Raw genomic sequence first — 17,399 nt, 5'->3', positions numbered from 1 at the left:
CACCAGAAAAGCAATGGTATTCCGAGTTCGCGTACATGGACGCCAGAGACAAAACGAGTACATGAAGGGCAGAGACTCAGACAAGGCGAACAAGCGCTGCGCAGCAAGCGTCTATCAGGTCAATAGAGCCTGCAACCACGTCTCGTCGGTCTATCTAGGCACCGACGCTGGCAGTCCAACCTATGCCCTCCCTCACCCTAACCTCATCTCTCACCTCAGCCATATCTCTCGGCCGCTCCTCGTCCTCCGCAGTGATGCCCCATCTCTCGCCCGCTCCTCCCCTCCCAGCTTCCCCCCATATTACATAGTGCGCTTCTCGATCCAACGCGTACGGTCCAGGATGCCGCGTCTCCATCGACACTCACCCAAACGCCTTCGGCCGTACCTCAAAACTCTGAGCGGCGCAACCTCGCTCAAGCCAGAGGACGACGGGCAGTCTTCCATCTCCCTTCCTTTCCCCATTCCCTCCACTCACCACCCCCTCTCATTCCCCTCGCCCTTCCCCTGCCACCCCTCCCTTCCTCTCCCCCGTCCACCCCCTCTCCACGTCCTCTCCATTCCACTCCCTTCCACCCATCGCCTCCTATCCCCTTCCACCCCTCGTTCCCCTCCTCCCCTCACGCTTCACTACAAAACCCGTCGCCTCTTCCACCCCCTTCCAACCTTTTTCCCCTCCCCTGAGACATGCTGCGCTTGAGTGAGCGACAGGGGCGACGAGGGAGCCACAGGGAGACGAGGGAGCCACGGGGAGACGAGCGAGCCACGGGGACGGCTGGGACGGCTGGGACGGCTGGGGCGACTGGGTCGTAGGGGACGACGAGGGAACGACTGGGACGACTGGGACGACTGGGACGAATGGGTCGAAGGGGATGACTGGGACGAGCGACCCACAGGGACGACTGGGACGAGCGAGCCACGGGGACGACTGCGCTCGAGCTTCGGCGGACGACCATGCACCCCAGTTGGCGGACGACCATGCACCGCCCCCCAGTCGGCGGCCCATGCCCCTCCCTTCCCCCCCCCCCGCCCCCGCATCACCCCCCCCCCACGCCTCCCTCTCCCTCCCTTCTCTCCCTCTCCCTCCCTCGCTCTCTACCTCTCCCCACGACCCCGCGTCACCCTCACCCTCACATTGACAGTATCCGCTCGTGGGGACGCCCCAGCTCTGCGTCCCGCGAGGCAGCGTGCGAGGCCCCAGCTCGTCATCTAGCTTGCGGGAACGCCCCGCCGCGTCATTTCCCTCTCCCTCTCACGCCCCCTCACGGCGAAGGCACCCGCTTGCGGGGACGCCCCACCTCTTCCTTCCGCGAAGCAGTGGGCGTCGCGAAGGTCGTTGAGAGTAAGGGGGCGAGCGAGGCTCGGCGAGAGCCGGCGGGCGGGCGAGGCCGTCGAGGAGAGAGCAAGTGGGCGACGCCCGGTGAGAGATAGTGGGCGACGCCCCAGCTCTGCGTTCCGCGAGGCAGCGGGCGTGCGGACCCGAGGGGAGCAGGCGGGCGGGGGAAGGTCGTTGAGACTGAGAGGCTTATTGGGGGCAAGCGGGTGAGGCTCCTGGTTGCGGGTGGGGGGAGGCCTGGAGAGACAGCTGACGACGCGAGGCTTGGAGAGCTCGAGCGGGTGGGAGAGTGAGGGGGGGGGGCAGGCGGGCTGGCGGGTGGGGGGAGGTGGTCGGCGGGGAGAGCCAGCGGACAAGAGAGCAGGCGGGCGGGCAAGGCTCTTCATTTAGCAAGCCGGCGGGCGGTGCTCCTTCCTTCACCCCGAGTCGGGCGAGTTCTCCTCCACTCCTCCCGACCTCCCCCATCACCCCTCCTGACCTCCCCAATCACTCCTGATCTCCTCGACTCCCCTCTCACCCCTCCCGACCTCCTCGACTTCGCATGGGTTGAGCTCCCCACCCGCCTTCTGACCTCCTCAATCACACCCCCCGACTCCTCCTGACCTCCTCACATTGGCCGGCTGGTGGCCAGCGCGCGCCTCTCCTCCGATAGTGTGGTAGACGAGTCTGATAATGGATGATCTGTTGGACGAGTCCTCCGCCCTCTCCTCGCTCTCTCTCCGCCTCTGCTCCACCCGCGTCCTCCGCTCTGCACGCTTTATCCAACTCTACCCTCTCCACCCGCGTACTCCGCTCTGCACGCTTTATCCACCTCCATCTCTCCGCCCGCGTTCTCCGCCTCCATCTCCCCGCCCGCGGGACCGAGACGCGCCACGACGAACTGAGCGCGCCTCGACGAACTGAGCGCGCTTCGTTCCTCGAGAACAAACGCGCCTAGACGAACTGAATGCGCCTCGACGAACTGAACGCGCCTCGCTCGTCTCGCAGTGAGCGCGCCTCGCTCGTCGCGAACTAGGCGCGCCTCGACGAACTGAATGCGCCTCGTCGACGACGAGAAACCGCGAGCTCAAGCGAACGACGACGGACCTCGCTCGTCTGGCACTGAATGCGCCTCGTTCGTCTCGCAGTGAACGCGCCTCGTTCGTCTGGCAGTGAGCGCGCCTGGCTCGTCTGGCAGTGAACGCGCCTCGACGAACTGAGCGCGCCTCGGCGAACTGAGCGCGCCTCGTTCTCTTTCGATTCGGATGAGCGCTTCCGCTTCGAGTGCGATGAGCTCTTTCGCTTCGAGTGCGATGAGCTCCTTCACATCGGTTCAGACGAGCGCCTCCCCTCCAGTCGGGCGGGCTCTTCCCCCTCGGCAGCGGGCGAGCTCTTTCTCCTCGATTCCGACAAGCGCTTCTCCTTCGAGTCGGGTGGCGCTTCTCCTTCGAGTCGGGCGAGGTCTTCCCCCTCGAGCTAGTTGCAGGCGAAGCGCGCTTACCTTTTGGAGCCGGGCGAGGCTCATCGAGATCGAGCGCGAACGACTCGCGACCTCGAGAGTGCGCGGACGACGGGCGGGGATTGAAAGACGATACGCGGGTATTCGAAGACGTAGTCGGCGGGCATCATGGGTCTACGCCCTCCCACGGACACTCCGGTCCTGCGCCCTCTTCCGGGCGTGCTGGTCCTGCGCTCTGCCCCGGGTGTGCTTGCTCTGCGCCCTCTTCCGGACGCTCCCACATGGCACTGAGCGCTCGTAAATTGACCGACTAGAGCGCTCGCAAATCGTCCGACTAGAGCGCTCGTCAACTGACCGACTAGAGCGCCTGTAAATTGTCCGAAAATCGTGCTTATATCTCGGTATATAACCGAGTCTTAAAAGGAGCATTGCGATTGCTGGCGATGCGTCAGGTCTCCATGATAGCGCGCGATGGCAGCAGGTCTGTGAGCTGGCGGGCGATGCGTCAGGGTTCTGAGCTCGCGAGCGATGCGTCAGGTCTGTGAGCTCGCGAGCGATGCGTCAGGTCTGTGAGCTGGTGGGTGATGCGTCAGGACCACGAGCAGTGCGCGATGCTCCCCCTCGTTGAGCTTGTGAGAGACTCTCGCTGAGCTTGCGAGCGATTTCCGCGGAGCCTGTGAGTGTCTCTCGCGGCTGCACGGCACGCGATGTCCGTCAGATACCACTGTGGCCTTTTGGCTTCGATCAAGTGCAGTAGGTCCGTCGGCTTCGAGACGCGCGCGTCGCGTCACGTCGCGTTATAGAACACGGTCACCTGATCGCGATCGAATTTGCGTTCGCACCGCCTTGCCGTTTCCGGCCTGACTCTCTTACCTCCCACCATGCTGTATCTCTTGCCTTCCACCATGCTCTATCTCTTGCCTTCTACCATGCTCTATCTCTTCCTAACACCATGCTCTATCTCGTCCTTCCACCCGGGCCATTTTCTGTCCAGGGGGCCATCTTCCGGTCTATGTCCAGTGATTTTTGACTCTGTCAGTGACCTTCTAAGCTCTATCCAGTGACCTTCGAGTCTCTCAGTGACTGTCGAGTCTCCCAGTGACCTTCGACTCTTTCAGTGACCTTCGACTCTCCCAGTGACCTTCGACTCTGCCCCCTCCTTGCGCGCCCTTCCACTCTCGCCCACATCGCCTGTCACCAACGTGACCATCATGGGAATATACTGGTGATCTGAGCCGCCTATATGCGCGACTCAGCAGTCTGAGCCGTCTGTGCGCGACTCAGCAGTCTAAACAATGGAGAATGACGCGGACAATCTCCCTTGCAACCTGTGTGTGTGTGTGCCTACTTTCAGGCAGGCTTTTCCTGCCTCAAGAGCGTCTAGACGGCAGGCACTGCATGCCTGCTGCATGGGGACTGCATTCATGCTGCATGGGAACTGCATTCGGCGTTGAGGTTCATTCATGCGCCTCGTGATCATGCCTCGCGTCTCGTCTCGGGCAGTGCCTCGTCGCGTGCCTGCGCGGACGCCCGCACGCGAGTCGTATATAATGCCCGTCGTCGGGATCCGCGACCCCTGGACCTCCCTGCTACACTTCTGGATCGGAGTTGAGCAACTCCAACTCACGAAACACCTCTACCTCACAGGCAAACACCTCCAGCTCAGAGTCAATGGTACTTACCGCTGCACTCCTCGGCGTCGCAGCGCTAGGCGCACCTGGTGGGTCCTTCGCGGACGTAAGCCCTTGTCTTTTTTCTGACCTTGCTATTTTTCCTGATCCCTCTCTTTTTTCTGACCATTTCCTTTTTTCCCGACCATTCTCTTTCGTCCGACATTTCTCTTTCGTCCTCTCACCTCCTCCATCACCCCCTCTCACTGACCCATCCTCTCACCTCTCCCGTCTAACCATGTCTAACCCTCTCTCGTCTTACCATATATAACTAACCCACCCTCCCAGCGCGCCGCCTTTCCCTCGGCGTACTCTACGTCAACAGCCTCCTCCTGGTCCACCTCCTCGACCATCTCCTGGTCCTCCTGCGCCACGCTCGACTGGCGCTACGCGATCGGCGACCCGCTCAGCATTACGTGCGGCTTTTTCGAGGTGCCGATGGATTATGGGGATGCGTCTGTAGGTGGGTTGCGTCTGTGGGTGGGTGCACGGTTTGGGGACGCCGGTGCAGACTCGTGCGCGAGCAGGCACCGGTGAAGGTTCGTGCAATGCGGACGCCGGTGCAGGCTCATCATCTGGTCCGGGGGCGAGGAGAAAGCGAGGTGAACACGAGAGAGAGAAGTGGAGACAAGAAAAGAAGTGGATACGAGAGAAAAGTGGAGACGAGAGAGCGAGAGAGGGAGAAGTGGACACGAGAGAGAGAGAGGTGGAGACGAGGGAGAGAGAGGACTGAAGACGAGAACCCGAGCACTGAAACCACCCACAGGCACCGCCAAACTCGCCGTTGCGCGCTACCCCGCCCAGGGCGAGCGGAAGGGAACGGTGTTCGTCAACCCAGGCGGGCCGGGCGGCTCCGGCGTCGCCTTTGTTTTGGGCTCTGGGCCCGACCTCGCTGCGATGGTAGGAGGCGGCTACGATGCGATGGTCGGCGGCGGCTACGATGTGGTGTCCTGGGACCCGCGCGGCGTGGGGCATACCGAGCCGGGGGCGCCCTCTTGCTTCGACGCGGATGAGGAGTGGAGTTCTTTGTTCAAAGGGACTATGGAAACGGAGGGTTTGGATATCAAGGGCAATCTCGCCGACGGGGATCAAGTCGCGGAGTTTTATTCGCATGTGGACGAGATGGAGGCCAAGTATCGGGCGCTGGGCGAGAAATGCGCAGGTGCGTCCGCCCACTCAGCTCCTGTCCCTTGCGCTTTCCAACGAAACTACCCAGCCGCAGAGTCTAGTGCGACCCTCCCCTACCTCGGCACCGCCGCCGCGGCGCGCGACATGGCCGCACTGGCCGACTACCTCGACCCGGGCGTGCAAGAAATCAACTATTGGGGCTTCTCGTACGGGAGCATGTTGGGGTTTGTGTTTGTGAATAGTAAGTCACGGGCGAGGTCGATCACCTCCTAAGCGTCCATCGATCCCCTCCTAAGCGTCATCGATCCCCTCCTAAGCGTCATTTCTTTGTTAGGGCGAGTCGAGCGCGGTGGGATATCAATCGAGCGCGGTGGGCTATTGCCGCCTGCCATCGTCTTTTGTCCAGCCTACCCTATCATCGTCTCTCCTTCATCTTTCCTTGCCGTTTTTTGTTGGAACCTGCGCTCCAAATCCCTTCCTCGCACTCCTCTCCCGGCCCCTTCCTGCTTTCCTCTCTCGACCTTTTCCAGCTTTCCTCCTGCTCCCACTCCCTTCTCGTTTCCTCCCGCTTCCGCTTCCTTCTTCCTTCTTCATTCCTCCCTCTCCCTTCCTGCTATCATGGACTGTCAGGCAGCCAGGATGGCGGGGCCATTCAGACGGAATGGGAGGACCATTCAGACGGAATGGCAGGGACATTTAGACAGAATAAACGCGCGTACTAACTTCGTCCCGTAGTGTTCCCAGACCGCGTCGGCCACGTTGTGCTCGATGGGTGTATGAGTGAGTGTTCTCTATCTTCGTAGGCGAAAGGACTGGCGTGGAGAGAGTGCGTCGTTGACGTGGAGGGAATGCGTCGCTGACGTGGAGAGAATGCGTCGCTGACGTGGATAGAATGCGTCTCTGACGTGGAGAGAATACGTCGCTGGAGTGGAGAGAATACGTCGCTGACGCAGTACACAGACCCGCTCCTGTACGCGAACAAGCCAACGACGGAGGTGAGTGCCTCTGCTGGCGACGTAGAGTTTTCATCGTAACGGTCGTACTTATCGTAACAGTCGTACTCATCGTAACAGTCGTATTCATCGTAACAGTCGTACTCATATCCCACCCAGTACTTCCCCAACGACGTCGTCGATGCGAACGAGGCCTTCGAGGGCTCTACCACTGCGTGCGCGCTAGCGGGGCCGGGGAGTTGTGCGTTGGCGAGGAATGCCACGAATTCGGGAAAGAATGAGACGGACTCGAGCGAAAAAATCAAGGAAAGGGTGCAGGGGATGTTGGATGTGAGTGTTCGGCCAGGGTGCTAAGGTCATCCTTGTCTTTGTTTTGCGGCGGAGTCGTCTTTAAGACTCTTGTCTGCTTTACGCCGCCCTTCCAACAAAGTAGTGGCGGAACGATCACTCACCACCCACCCAGCTCGCCCACACCCTCGCCGCCTCCGGTGCCGATCTTTCCAGCACCATGACCTCCGGGCAGGCTCGCACCTACATCTTCGAAGCCCTCGCGGAGCCGACGAGCTGGGCGAGTCTGGCGGGGTATTTGGAGGCTTATGGGGAGAAGTTGCAGGGGATGGCGGCGAACTCCACTACCAACAACTCGACCAGTACGACGAAGTCCAGCGCGAGCAGCAAGGGGAGCTCGAGCAGCACGCCCGAGGCGCACGCGGCCTTCAAGCACCGCTGGCAGATCCCCACCAGGTCTTTGGCCGGTAGCACCCCGTCCAAGCAGCAAGTCGCCCGGTCCAAGCGCCAAGTTGCCCCCTCCGAGCCGCACACCTACGAGTTCGAGGCCATCTACTGCGGTGACGGCGTTGATGCAGACACTGTGCCCGACTTCAGTTTACCTCCCAATTTAGACATGACCATGCGCGGCGGCTTCGACGCCATCGTCTACGCCTCCACCAACGTGTCCGCCATGTTCGGCCCCCAGTGGGGCGCGCAGGGCAATCTGTGCTTCGCGTGGCCGGCGCGGGCGGTGGAGCGGTATACAGGGCCGTGGGATAAAGGGCTGAAGAATAAGGTGCTGATTATTGGGAATACGGTGCGTAGTGTAGTTCGTGTCGTCGCCATCCAGGTTGCCCCGTCAATGCTAGGTCGGGATAGCGTACTGACCCTCTCCCCCCAGGCCGACCCCGTCACCCCCTTCGAGAACGCGCAGCTCATGGCCGACCTCCTGGGTGACAGCGCAGTGCTCGTGAGGCAGAACGGCTTCGGGCACGCGAGCCTCGCGGAGAAGTCGAGCTGCACGATCGGGGTGGTGAGCAGGTATTTCCAGGATGGGGAGGTGAGCGGGATTATGCGCTTCGTTGTGGGCTTACACCACACACCTTCGTTGTGGGCTTGAACCATGCACATGATATACAGTACCATGACCGAGAGGTGGGCTCAAGGCTGACTGTGATCTGCAGCTCCCGACGGGCGACGACACGGTGTGCGAGATTGATGATAGCGTGGTGCTATTCCCCGACTCGGGCGTTACTCAGGCGCGCGTCAAATCGGAGATTCTGGCAGCCTCGGCGGCGTAGATGATGTATCACAGCATTCCTTCCCCGGCTGCTCAGCCTCGTACCTACGATAGTCACTGTGTGCCGCTCATTCAATGACAGAAGCGAATGTTTGTCTTCCTGAATTATCACCCGTACCTTTTGTCTTCGGGACTGGGATCAGGGCAGGGGGAGAAGGAGGATATTCTATGCTATAGCTCGAAGCAGACAAATGATTAGGCTACAAAGAATGCGAATGATGCAGAGAAGATTACATTGCGTTTGGATAGCCAGAGGAAAAGGACAACAGGAATACATTACTTCTTCCTTCACACATGGCCTCCTTCGCCCTCGCGGCGCTACCTGCCCACCCTCACAGTGTCTCCCATCCGCCAGAGTCCACCGTACTCTCAAGTTTGCGCGCGATGAGCGTCGGTATCCCATGATTCAGCCATATCTTGCGAATGTCCTCCCACCGCGCATGGTGTAGGTACTGGCGACGACCGCGTCTGCGCAGATCAGGTCAGTCACGCATTTCATACTTCCCACAAGAACGCACCTCATCGACGAGTCCATCTCGCCATGCGCATCGAGGTACGGCGACGGCGTGAACGCGCCGTTGTTGGCGTAAAGGTAGAGCACCGCACAGCGCTTGACGAGGAAGAACACGCCGATAGCACCGCCGCATCTGCAAACACAACCCGTCAGCATACAAAAGACCAACTTGGACCTGATCACTCACTCCCTCATGTGCATGTTGCACTCCCCGTGCTCCCCACCGCCCTCCGTGTCCTTGCAGCAGTCGCTCTGCAAGCAGCACGCCGTCCCACATAGCAAGCACAGCGCCGCATCCGCCGGCACCATCTTACAGCTCGCGCACCGCATCGTCCGCTCCTGGTCGATGAACAGCGTGTCCAGCATGGCGGGCAGCCGCGCGAGCTGGTAGACCACCGGGTAGTCGAGCACGACCCCGCAGTTGAGCTGCGCCGCGGCGTGCGAGTGCCCGTAGTGCGCGCACCAGCCGGAGAGCGCGTTCTGGAGCGTGTCCTGGCGGGGGAGGTCTGCTAGGGGCGGGATGCCGAGCAGGGTGAGCAGCCGCGAGTACTCGCACTCGGCGCTCATGCCCGCGCCCTCGGGCACAGCGAACTGTCGGGGCAGAGCGGCGCGGCAGAGGATGGATGCACGCCGGAGGAACGGCAAAGTGAACGCGTAGAGCAGCCGCTCGATACGCGCCTCGCCGAAGGTCTCGAACACGAGCGTCGCGGTGTGCTCAAAGACGGGCGAGTGGCGGACGACAGACATGAAGAACATGCGCACGTCGCCGAAGATGCCTTCGTGCTGCCGCCGGGTCAACTGCATCGTCGCAACACTCCGCGTCTTGTTGAGCACATAGACGAGGCCGATGACGGTGCGCGCGAGGCAGGCGTAGTAGGTGAGGACAAGGACGTACTGCAGCATCTCCGGCGCGATGGCGGCGGTCTCGACGAGCACCGTGAAGGGGTCGCGCAACAGCAGTGGGTACGAGAAGGACGTCAGGGATGTCCGACTCCATTCGGGTAACAAACGTTTGATGATCGCATGCTGCACGGCCTCCCGGCCCTCGTCGGGTCTGCCCTTCAGATGCAAGGCAGCGAGCTTCTGCAAGCACGTCAATAATCCGCGTATCATCCGCGCCTGGGGTTCCGACAAGCAGTCAGCGACCACCGCATGAGTGCCCTGTTGCCCGCGCTGCGCGATCTCCATCGACGCAATTGTATACCCCAGTAGCTCCTCCGGGAGGTAGATTCCAGCACCCCGCTCCCCAGCGTCAGGCTCCGGACGATCGCGCAAGTGCCGCGTCTGCGCGGAGACAGACTTGCATATGTGCATCACCGTGTCTAACATCTTGTGCGTCTCCGCTGCGTCAGGCTTGTCCGCTGCACGAATGGCCGTGCTATACGCAGGATCCTGCGCCGCCCAAAAGACGAACTCGCCTGTGCCGTTGCGAAACTGAAGGGACTCGAGCTGCGGATCCGGCTTGGACTTGAGGATGCTGATACTGGCGGACCGGATCCAGTCAGGGAAGGGAAGGGGACTAACAGGCGTGGGTTGCGCATCGATGACGGGGAAGATGGCGTTGCCGAGGCTCTTGCAGAGCGGACATATGTATTCTTTCCGCGGGATGCTCTCCGGGTGGTTGCGGGTGGTCTGCGCGCGGTGTCGCTGGCGGATCGAGACGCTGTACACCTGGAAGCACTCGAGATGCATCATGTGGCTGCAGACGGAGGAGTGGAGGCCGAAGCGGGTGAAACTTGGTTGGAAGGCGTCTAGGTTTGGTGGCGGTAATGGCGGAGGCGTCCGGGAGAAAGCTTCTTCGGGCGGGAATCTGGGAGGTTTCGTCTGGATTGGACGATCCAGTGACGGCGGGGTCTGCAACACCTCGTTGAGGTAGGCCGGATTCGCATCCGGATGTCGCCGCATGAACCGACTCGGCTGAACAAGACCCAACGCGCCGAAGGGTTTGTTGGCGTTGAGGTCCTCCTGGCACACGATACACGTCCCATACGACGTCGTCTCCTGCGTCGCATCCTCCATATCCTCGTCCTCATCGTCATCCAGGTCGTTGAAGTTCACAGCAAAGCTCGCTTGTTGCGCCTTCATCTGCTTCATGATCGCCTCCTGTCGCGCCTTTGCTGCGCGCTTCTTCACCTCTTCCGGGTCCTCCGCCGGCTTCGTCCCCTCGTGCGCCTGCCGCCGCCTCGCAACCTCACCAGACATGCCGCGCTCCTCGATCCGCGACAGGATCCAGTCGATGCGTGGCCGATATGTCTTATACAAGTCGTTCCGCTCCAACGCGCAGAGTACGTCCAGCAAGTTCTTCTCCTCAAATGTCTTCGTCACCGCCTTCTCCGCGAACACCGTCGGGCGCTCGACAATGGCGAGCATCATCATGTGCAACACCTGGTCCAAGATCGCCTCCGCCGACGGTGGCGTCGCGCCCGCGGACTCGGTCAACACGAGCACGTTGTACACCGCGTAAAATACGATCTGCAGCAGCACATCGGACTCGAATGTCGCAGGCAAGTTCGCGAAGGGCCCGAAGTTGACACCCCACGGCTTGGGCGTGATGACGGGGTCCGTCTGCCCCGTCTTCTTCTTGAGCCGCGCGCGCAAGATCTGGTCGACCTCTTCACGCTTGTTCCGCGTGTAGTGGTAGAAGAACGGGTTGACTTCGTCGAAGCACTCGTCGCGTAGCTCATACACCCCAATGTCTGTCGTCGCCTCCGGTGCCTTGAAGTTTGCCACCTCGTGCAGCACGCCCTCGAAGCAGGTGTCGTCGACCAAGCGCTCCGCTACGCGTTTCACCAGGTCGGTGAACGACGCCGGGCCCATAGCAAGCGCGTGCACGATCTCGCGGCGGACAGCGAAGCGTATTGGCAGGCGTGACGCATTCGCATTCTCGCTGAGCACCGTGATGAGCACGTATAGCAGCTCCTCAACCATGCCGCCCAACTGTCCGCCGTCGTAAACCGGATGCGTGACGACGCCCGAGAAGTAGCTAGTGAGGGCAAAGCGGTCGAGCATGGTGACGAGCACGGTCTCGGGGTCGAGGATGATGAAGGCGGTCTGGAGGATGAAGAGGTCCTGATCGTAGCAGAGCTCGCGCAACATGAAGTCACGGTAATGCAGGAGCTGACCACGGATAGCGAAGCCGTTGCGGACCCATAGACCAGTTCGTATCTGAGCGATCATGGCGAGCACTAGGGACACGTTCAGCGTCAGAAGGTGAGATAAGAAAGACGGAAACTAACCTCGTAATGGGAAGTCGATGACTGTCAGGATTGCCTGCTCACTCGCGTAGCGTAGGACGACTTCCCGCACGCTCGTGAGCCCGACAGCCTTCAACGACTCCTCCGACAGCAAGTCGACGTGCTTGAAGAGCTCTGCCAGCAGCCAGTGCAACGAATGGTGGAAGCTAATCCAACCCTCCAGCACGTTGAAGTCGATGACATTGTACGAGTTGCCGCCGAAGACGACCTCATGGAACGCGATGGGATGGAACTTCGTCCTGTCCAGCCGCTTTTCCGACAGCGTACACACCATCAAACCACTGCTTCAGGAGATACTCGTACGCGCTGTCCGCGGCCGCGCCCGCGGAGAAGTGGACTGGTGGGGGAGGGGGGGTTAGCGTGCGCGGAGGGGAAGGGGTGAGGGCGGAGAGGGGGGAAGGGGTATGAAGGAGAGGAAGGGTACGGGCGAAGGGTGAGGGAGAAGAGGAGATGGGGAGGGGGTTAGCGGTTGCGTTTGGGGAAGCCGGGGACGTGAAGCAAGGCAACGCCAAAGGACAATTAAAGAAAGCGCGAAGGAAAACACCGAAAAAAAAAACTCACAATTCCGCCCCACGCCCGTCCCCAGATCGAACGCGCTCGGGTAGAGCCCATCGGCGTAGGACGAGTTGTAGAGGAGGACGTCGTTGATGTGTTCGACCTGTGGTTGCTCTTCTTTAGTATTTGTACAATTGGGGGAGGGGGGAGAGATGAGTTAGTGGTGTGTAAAGGGGGAGAGGGGAGGGGGGCGGGGGGGGCGAGAGGGGGAGGAAAGGAGGGTTATAGTGGTACGCGCCCACGGAGGAGGCATGACGAATAAGAGAGAAGGCAAGCGGAAGGACGAACGAGCAAACACGCTCGTGTGGAAGGGGAATGAGCGCGGGACGACTGGGGGAGTGAGAGCGATACAGCCGGACGAGGGCTCAATCGAACAAATCACGTCGCTAATCGAACAACTCGCGAGAACAACGATCGAACAACCCACGGAGCTAACCACCGCACCTTCTCATAATACTCCCGCTTCCCGGTGAGATGCGCGAGGTATTTGCTAGGGAGGGGGGCATCAGCGTCCGATAGGGGGGTGCGTATAGGGGGAAGGGGGGAGGGGGAGGGGAAGAAGGGAAGAAGGCGAGAGAGAGGTGAGGGGGGCGAAGGGCGAAGGGAAGAAGGGGGGCAGCGTCCGAGAGGCGAAGAAGCGGGACGTAAGGAGAAGAAGGGGGGAAGGAGGCGAAGACGACAAGAGGGCGGGGAGGCGAAGACGACAGGAGGGCGAGATCAAGACAAGGGCAAGGAGTAAGGCGGACATCCAACGAAGCATCCGATAGGCGAGGAGTAAGGGGGACAGCGAGGTGGACATCCAACGCCACCCTCCCCCACAACTCCCCTTACCACCCCATCCCTCCCATCCACCCCCTCCACCCAACCTTATAATCAAAAACCAAACCAAACACCACTCACAACTCCACCTGACAGCTGAGCGCCTCCGCCAGCAGCACGCTCGCGCCCGCGAAGCCGCGGTGGGGCTCGCCGCTGGGGGGTTGTGTCAGTTATGTATTCTAGTGTGTGTGGGGGGGTTGGTTCGGTGGGTGGGGGGTTAGTGTTTTTGATTATATGTGTTAGTAGTGTAGGGAGGGGTTTGGTTTGGTGTAGGAAGACTTGGGAGGAAGGAAGGGGAGAGAGGGATGGGGCAGGTTAGTGGGGAGGAGGGAGGGAGGGGGATAGGGAGACGGAAGGGAGCGAAAGGGGAGGGAAGGGGTGGAGGAGGACGGATGAGGGAGGGGACGAGGAGAGGGAGGGGGGAGGGCGAGGAGGGGAAGGAGCGCGGTGAGGGGGAGGTGAAGGGGGAGTGAGGAAAGGAGAAGGGGAAAGAGCGAGGACGGAGAAGGAGCGCGGTGAGGGTGAGCCCGAATTCCACGATAATCGCGAAGGATACGCGCCTTAGGAGCGTAGCGACCCAAAGTCTCGGTACACCACCCCCTCCCTCCCTCCCACAATCTCCACCACCCCTCCTCTGACGACAAGATAACACCTCACCTCACCGTATTCACCCCATACGCCGGCAGGCCGCTTGTCGTGTTCGTTGCCTTCAATAGGGCGCTGCCCAGCGCGTCGGCCTTGGAGAGGAGGATTGGGTGCTGGGGGGGTGTTAGTATGGGTTGGGGATTAGGGGGGGTGGGAGCTATAGACTCACCCCGCTCAGCGCATACGCCCCCAGCAGCCCGCCCAAATACCGGATCGTGCTCTCGAAGAAGGGCGCGGAATTTTTCTAGATAGGTTGTTAGCGTTTTGATTATGATGGGAGTGGCGTAAGGGAGGTGCGAGGCGCGAAGGGGTTAGGGGGGCGCGAACAAGCTGACAAAGCGGGGGGGGGAGGGTAGCACACAGTATACACGCCAGCCGAGAGCGAAGGCACAGTATGCACGCCAGACGAGAGCGAAGTCGCAGTATGCACATATAACGAGAGCTCGAATACACATAGCACGAGACCTTGCCACAAACACGCAAAAACCACGTCCACCCACCTCCCCCATCCCCCACGTCTGCTGCGAGACGAGGTCGATGGCCTCCTCGAACATGTCTGCGGGGCCATTAGCTCTTGGAACACGCCTAGTAGGTCCCCAACACCGTCGGAGGCGCGGACGCTCATGAGCCTGGCTAGCGCGAAGAGGCTCACGAGCCTCGACTATCGCGCGAACGCTCACGAGCGTGGCACGCGAAGAAGCTCACGAGCCCCGGCTATCGCGCGCAGGCTCAAGAGCTTGGCACGCGCGCAGGCTCACGAGCTTGGCACGCGCGGAGGCTGAAGAGCTTGGCACGCGCGGACGCCCACGAGCGTGGCACGCGAAGAAGCTCACGAGCCCGACTATCGCGCGGACACTCACCCTCCAACCCCATCAACCACATCGTGTCGAGCCCGTCGACGGCGGAGACGGCCCAGGCGTTGAAGCTGGGTGTTTCGTCAGCCGTCAGTTTTCAGTATGGCGGAAGGATCAGTCTTTCTTGATTTGCCCATGGGAAACAGAAGGAGTGGGGGGGCGAAGAGGAGAGAGGGTGGGGGGAGGAGGGAGGAGGGAGGGGAAGGGGGATGGGGCGGGGATGGCGTGAGGAACACGCGCGCTCGCGTGAGGGCGTTATGTTTGGTGAATGCGCTCGCGCGAGGACGTCATGTTTGGGGAGGAGGGGCGAGGGGAAAGAGGATGGGGTGAGGAACACGCGCGCTCGCTCGAGGGCGTCATGTTTGGAACATGCGCTCCGCGTGAGGGCGTCATGTTTGGGGAGGAGGGCAGAGGGGGAGGGGGAGCGAAGTGAAGGAGGGAGGGAGCAGGGATGGGGGAGGAGCGACGTGAGGGATGGAGGGGTATGGGGGAGGGAGGGGAGGAGGGGGAGGAGGGCGAGGGCAGAGGGGGAGGAGGGGAGGGGAAGTGGGAGGGAGGAGGGAGGGGAGCGAAGGGAAGGGGGATGAGGGAGGAGGGAGGAGGGAGGAGGGAGGAGGGAGGGAGGCGATGAGGGAGGGTCGAGGGAGGGGGTAAAGAGGGAGGGGAGAGGGGGAGGGAGAAGTGAGGCAGGGGCGAAGAGCGGGAGTGGGGTGAGGAAGCATCCAGGGAGAAAGGCAAGACCCAAACAGGATAAAGGCAAGCCCCAACCACGCACCCGTCCACCGTCTTCCCGCTCACGGGCCGCACCTCGTCGTGCCCGAAGGCCTGGCGGCGGTAGCCGTTGTACGCGTGCACGAACGCGTTCCGCACCAGGTCGGCGCGGTCGGCCCAGGTCTGTGGGGCCTCGTTAGCACGCTCTATTTCCTCCAGCCTCATCCCCAATCCCACCACAGAAGAATATACACACCTTCGCTTCTTCAGGACTCGGCGGCGGTCGCACGGGTTCGTGCAAGGGTACAAAGGGCGGCGGGGGCGGGGGCGGAGGCGGTGGGTGGTCGAAGAGGGCGGGGTGTGGGGGGCCTGGGGGAGTGAGGGAGGTTAGTGAAGGGGAGAAAGGAGGGTAAGGGAGGAAGGGAGGCGGAAGGAGAGGGGAGGGGAGGCGGAAGGGAAGAGATGGGAGGAGGAAGGCGCCAGAAGACGTGTTCGATGACGGCGCGCATACATGGCGGTGCGACGACGACGACGACCCGTCGAAGCGCGACAAGTACGCCGTGTCGAAGCGCGACGATCACGACGCGTCGAAGTGCGACGATCATCCCGTCTCGAAGCGTGCCATCCGTACCAAGAAGAGCGCCGGCCACTCACCAAACGGCCTAAATACGGACGCCAGCAGCCAGAGGCCGACCATGATCGCGGTACCGGAGGCGATGATGCGCACGGGGAGGCGGTCGGGGGAGTAGAGGGCGCGCATGGTGGAATGAGGTTGTTGTAGAAGAGGTGAGAGGTGGTGTGTGTTGAGGGAGTGAGGGGAGAAGGCGGAGGCGTGTGCTAGGGATTGCGAGGGTCGGTGTGGGTGTCTTGTATACCGAGAACGGACGCGGGCGCGCAGAGACCACGCGTGTTCGTATACCGAGGAAGTCGAGCGTGCGACAATGCGAGCACCCCGAGCTGTCGATGAAGAAGGGAGAGGTCGACCTTGGGCGCGGATCGATGCTGCGACTGGCGGACCCGGATCGAATGGCTGGCTGGCTCAGGCGGATCGCTGGAGTCGCTTCTTGGTCCCGCGGCAGTACGACGTCGAGCGTGTGCCAATGACGATGTCAAGCGTGTGTCGATGACGATCTCAAGCCTGCCTCAACACGCCGAACGTCAACCGTATGTCGCAGCGAACGTCAACCGTCTGTCACTGCGAACGTCAAGCAGACACACACTCACGCCAAGCGCGGACAGACGTGGCGACAACTTAGTCGATCGGCGCCCCGGTCTCCTCGACGCGGATCCTCGTGCCGGCCCTTGCCAAGCGAAACCCACTATCACCCCGCCTATCACCGCGGGTTCGTCGGCCCGACGTTGCTCCTTGCTCACCTACTCTCATGAGCGGCGAGTGTAAAACCTGGCGTTTGGCGCAGCTGATCTACCTGCGAACAACGACAAGAGCGAGATCGCATGCATGGGACGCAGGGACAAGGAGGATAGGCGCTGCGCGGCAAGTGCTTGCCCGGTCAATAGAATCATTCTAGGCACCGCCGCTGCTGCTACTGCTCCTTTCCTCCTTCAACCTTCACACATTCCTCGACCGCCTTTCTCCCTTCATCCTCGTTCATCCGATGTACAGCACGCATCTCAACCCAACGTCTTCGGAATCTCCCATCTCCTTACCCGCAGCCGCCGGCCACATGCGCCAAACCTCTAAGCGGCCCGTCGTCCCTCGAGTTATTGGCCACCAACAACTCATTCTCCGGGACGCTTCACGAGACTAATACACCCTCCGCGAGATTCATACACCTTCCGCGAGCTTCTCAGCCCAGGGAGCAAGATGGCACATTTGCTCTCCTTATGATCCAGCCCCCAATAGACGTTCAGCGTTCTCCTTGCGTGAGCTCTTCTCCCTCTGCAGTTTCCCCTGTCTAGCGCGTCGGAAGGTATGTCCACCACTCTCGTCCGGC

The 17,399-nt window shown here is 61.3% G+C and overlaps 9 protein-coding genes across 9 annotated transcripts; 4 read left to right on the top strand and 5 right to left on the bottom strand.

The window, feature by feature from the left end:
* Positions 1-5: 5 nt before the first annotated feature.
* On the top strand, positions 6-1,025 carry SCHCODRAFT_02644894 (uncharacterized protein). The gene has a single exon (XM_003026537.3). It carries the CDS (start codon positions 62-64, stop codon positions 695-697), a length of 636 nt encoding a protein of 211 aa, XP_003026583.1. The 5' UTR covers positions 6-61; the 3' UTR covers positions 698-1,025.
* On the top strand, positions 784-1,171 carry SCHCODRAFT_02129692 (uncharacterized protein). Its single transcript, XM_050341885.1, has one exon. It carries the CDS (start codon positions 870-872, stop codon positions 1,134-1,136), a length of 267 nt encoding a protein of 88 aa, XP_050197000.1. The 5' UTR covers positions 784-869; the 3' UTR covers positions 1,137-1,171.
* A 35-nt stretch (positions 1,172-1,206) lies between these two features.
* Positions 1,207-1,719, bottom strand: SCHCODRAFT_02521308 (uncharacterized protein; the record flags this gene model as incomplete). Its single annotated transcript, XM_003026429.2, has 1 exon — positions 1,207-1,719. One exon carries the CDS (start codon positions 1,717-1,719, stop codon positions 1,207-1,209), a length of 513 nt encoding a protein of 170 aa, XP_003026475.1.
* A 2,679-nt stretch (positions 1,720-4,398) lies between these two features.
* On the top strand, positions 4,399-8,232 carry SCHCODRAFT_01342740 (alpha/beta-hydrolase). The gene is made up of 10 exons (XM_050341475.1): positions 4,399-4,508; positions 4,730-4,904; positions 5,208-5,603; positions 5,658-5,810; positions 6,305-6,349; positions 6,530-6,564; positions 6,682-6,852; positions 6,986-7,609; positions 7,694-7,852; positions 7,977-8,232. The coding sequence occupies exons 1-10, from the start codon at positions 4,443-4,445 to the stop codon at positions 8,091-8,093; spliced, it is 1,941 nt and encodes a 646-aa protein (XP_050196999.1). The 5' UTR covers positions 4,399-4,442; the 3' UTR covers positions 8,094-8,232.
* Positions 8,169-12,578, bottom strand: SCHCODRAFT_02129537 (uncharacterized protein). The gene is made up of 5 exons (XM_050341883.1): positions 12,422-12,578; positions 11,843-12,197; positions 8,794-11,791; positions 8,611-8,739; positions 8,169-8,560 (listed from the first exon to the last, which is right to left on the bottom strand). The coding sequence occupies exons 2-5, from the start codon at positions 12,132-12,134 to the stop codon at positions 8,425-8,427; spliced, it is 3,555 nt and encodes a 1,184-aa protein (XP_050196998.1). The 5' UTR covers positions 12,135-12,197; positions 12,422-12,578; the 3' UTR covers positions 8,169-8,424.
* SCHCODRAFT_02129560 (uncharacterized protein) lies at positions 12,469-13,275 on the bottom strand. Its single transcript, XM_050341884.1, has 2 exons — positions 12,860-13,275; positions 12,469-12,518 (listed from the first exon to the last, which is right to left on the bottom strand). Exon 1 carries the CDS (start codon positions 13,212-13,214, stop codon positions 12,921-12,923), a length of 294 nt encoding a protein of 97 aa, XP_050196997.1. The 5' UTR covers positions 13,215-13,275; the 3' UTR covers positions 12,469-12,518; positions 12,860-12,920.
* Positions 13,276-13,311: 36 nt separating this feature from the next.
* On the bottom strand, positions 13,312-13,977 carry SCHCODRAFT_02521494 (uncharacterized protein; the record flags this gene model as incomplete). Its single annotated transcript, XM_050343478.1, has 2 exons — positions 13,312-13,387; positions 13,892-13,977. Coding segments are annotated over 2 exons (162 nt in total), but the record flags the coding sequence as incomplete, so codon positions are not given.
* A 199-nt stretch (positions 13,978-14,176) lies between these two features.
* Positions 14,177-16,671, bottom strand: SCHCODRAFT_02594171 (seven-hairpin glycosidase). The gene is made up of 5 exons (XM_050344009.1): positions 16,099-16,671; positions 15,701-15,813; positions 15,509-15,627; positions 14,740-14,804; positions 14,177-14,435 (listed from the first exon to the last, which is right to left on the bottom strand). The coding sequence occupies exons 1-5, from the start codon at positions 16,202-16,204 to the stop codon at positions 14,191-14,193; spliced, it is 648 nt and encodes a 215-aa protein (XP_050196995.1). The 5' UTR covers positions 16,205-16,671; the 3' UTR covers positions 14,177-14,190.
* Positions 16,672-16,828: 157 nt separating this feature from the next.
* On the top strand, positions 16,829-17,368 carry SCHCODRAFT_02644879 (uncharacterized protein). The gene has a single exon (XM_050346407.1). The coding sequence runs from the start codon at positions 16,904-16,906 to the stop codon at positions 17,144-17,146; it is 243 nt and encodes an 80-aa protein (XP_050196994.1). The 5' UTR covers positions 16,829-16,903; the 3' UTR covers positions 17,147-17,368.
* The last annotated feature ends 31 nt before the right edge of the window (positions 17,369-17,399 follow it).

This window comes from Schizophyllum commune (assembly GCF_000143185.2).
Source record: "Schizophyllum commune H4-8 unplaced genomic scaffold SCHCOscaffold_17, whole genome shotgun sequence".
Lineage (NCBI taxonomy): Eukaryota > Fungi > Basidiomycota > Agaricomycetes > Agaricales > Schizophyllaceae > Schizophyllum > Schizophyllum commune.
This window is presented reverse-complemented; position numbering and strand designations above follow the sequence as displayed.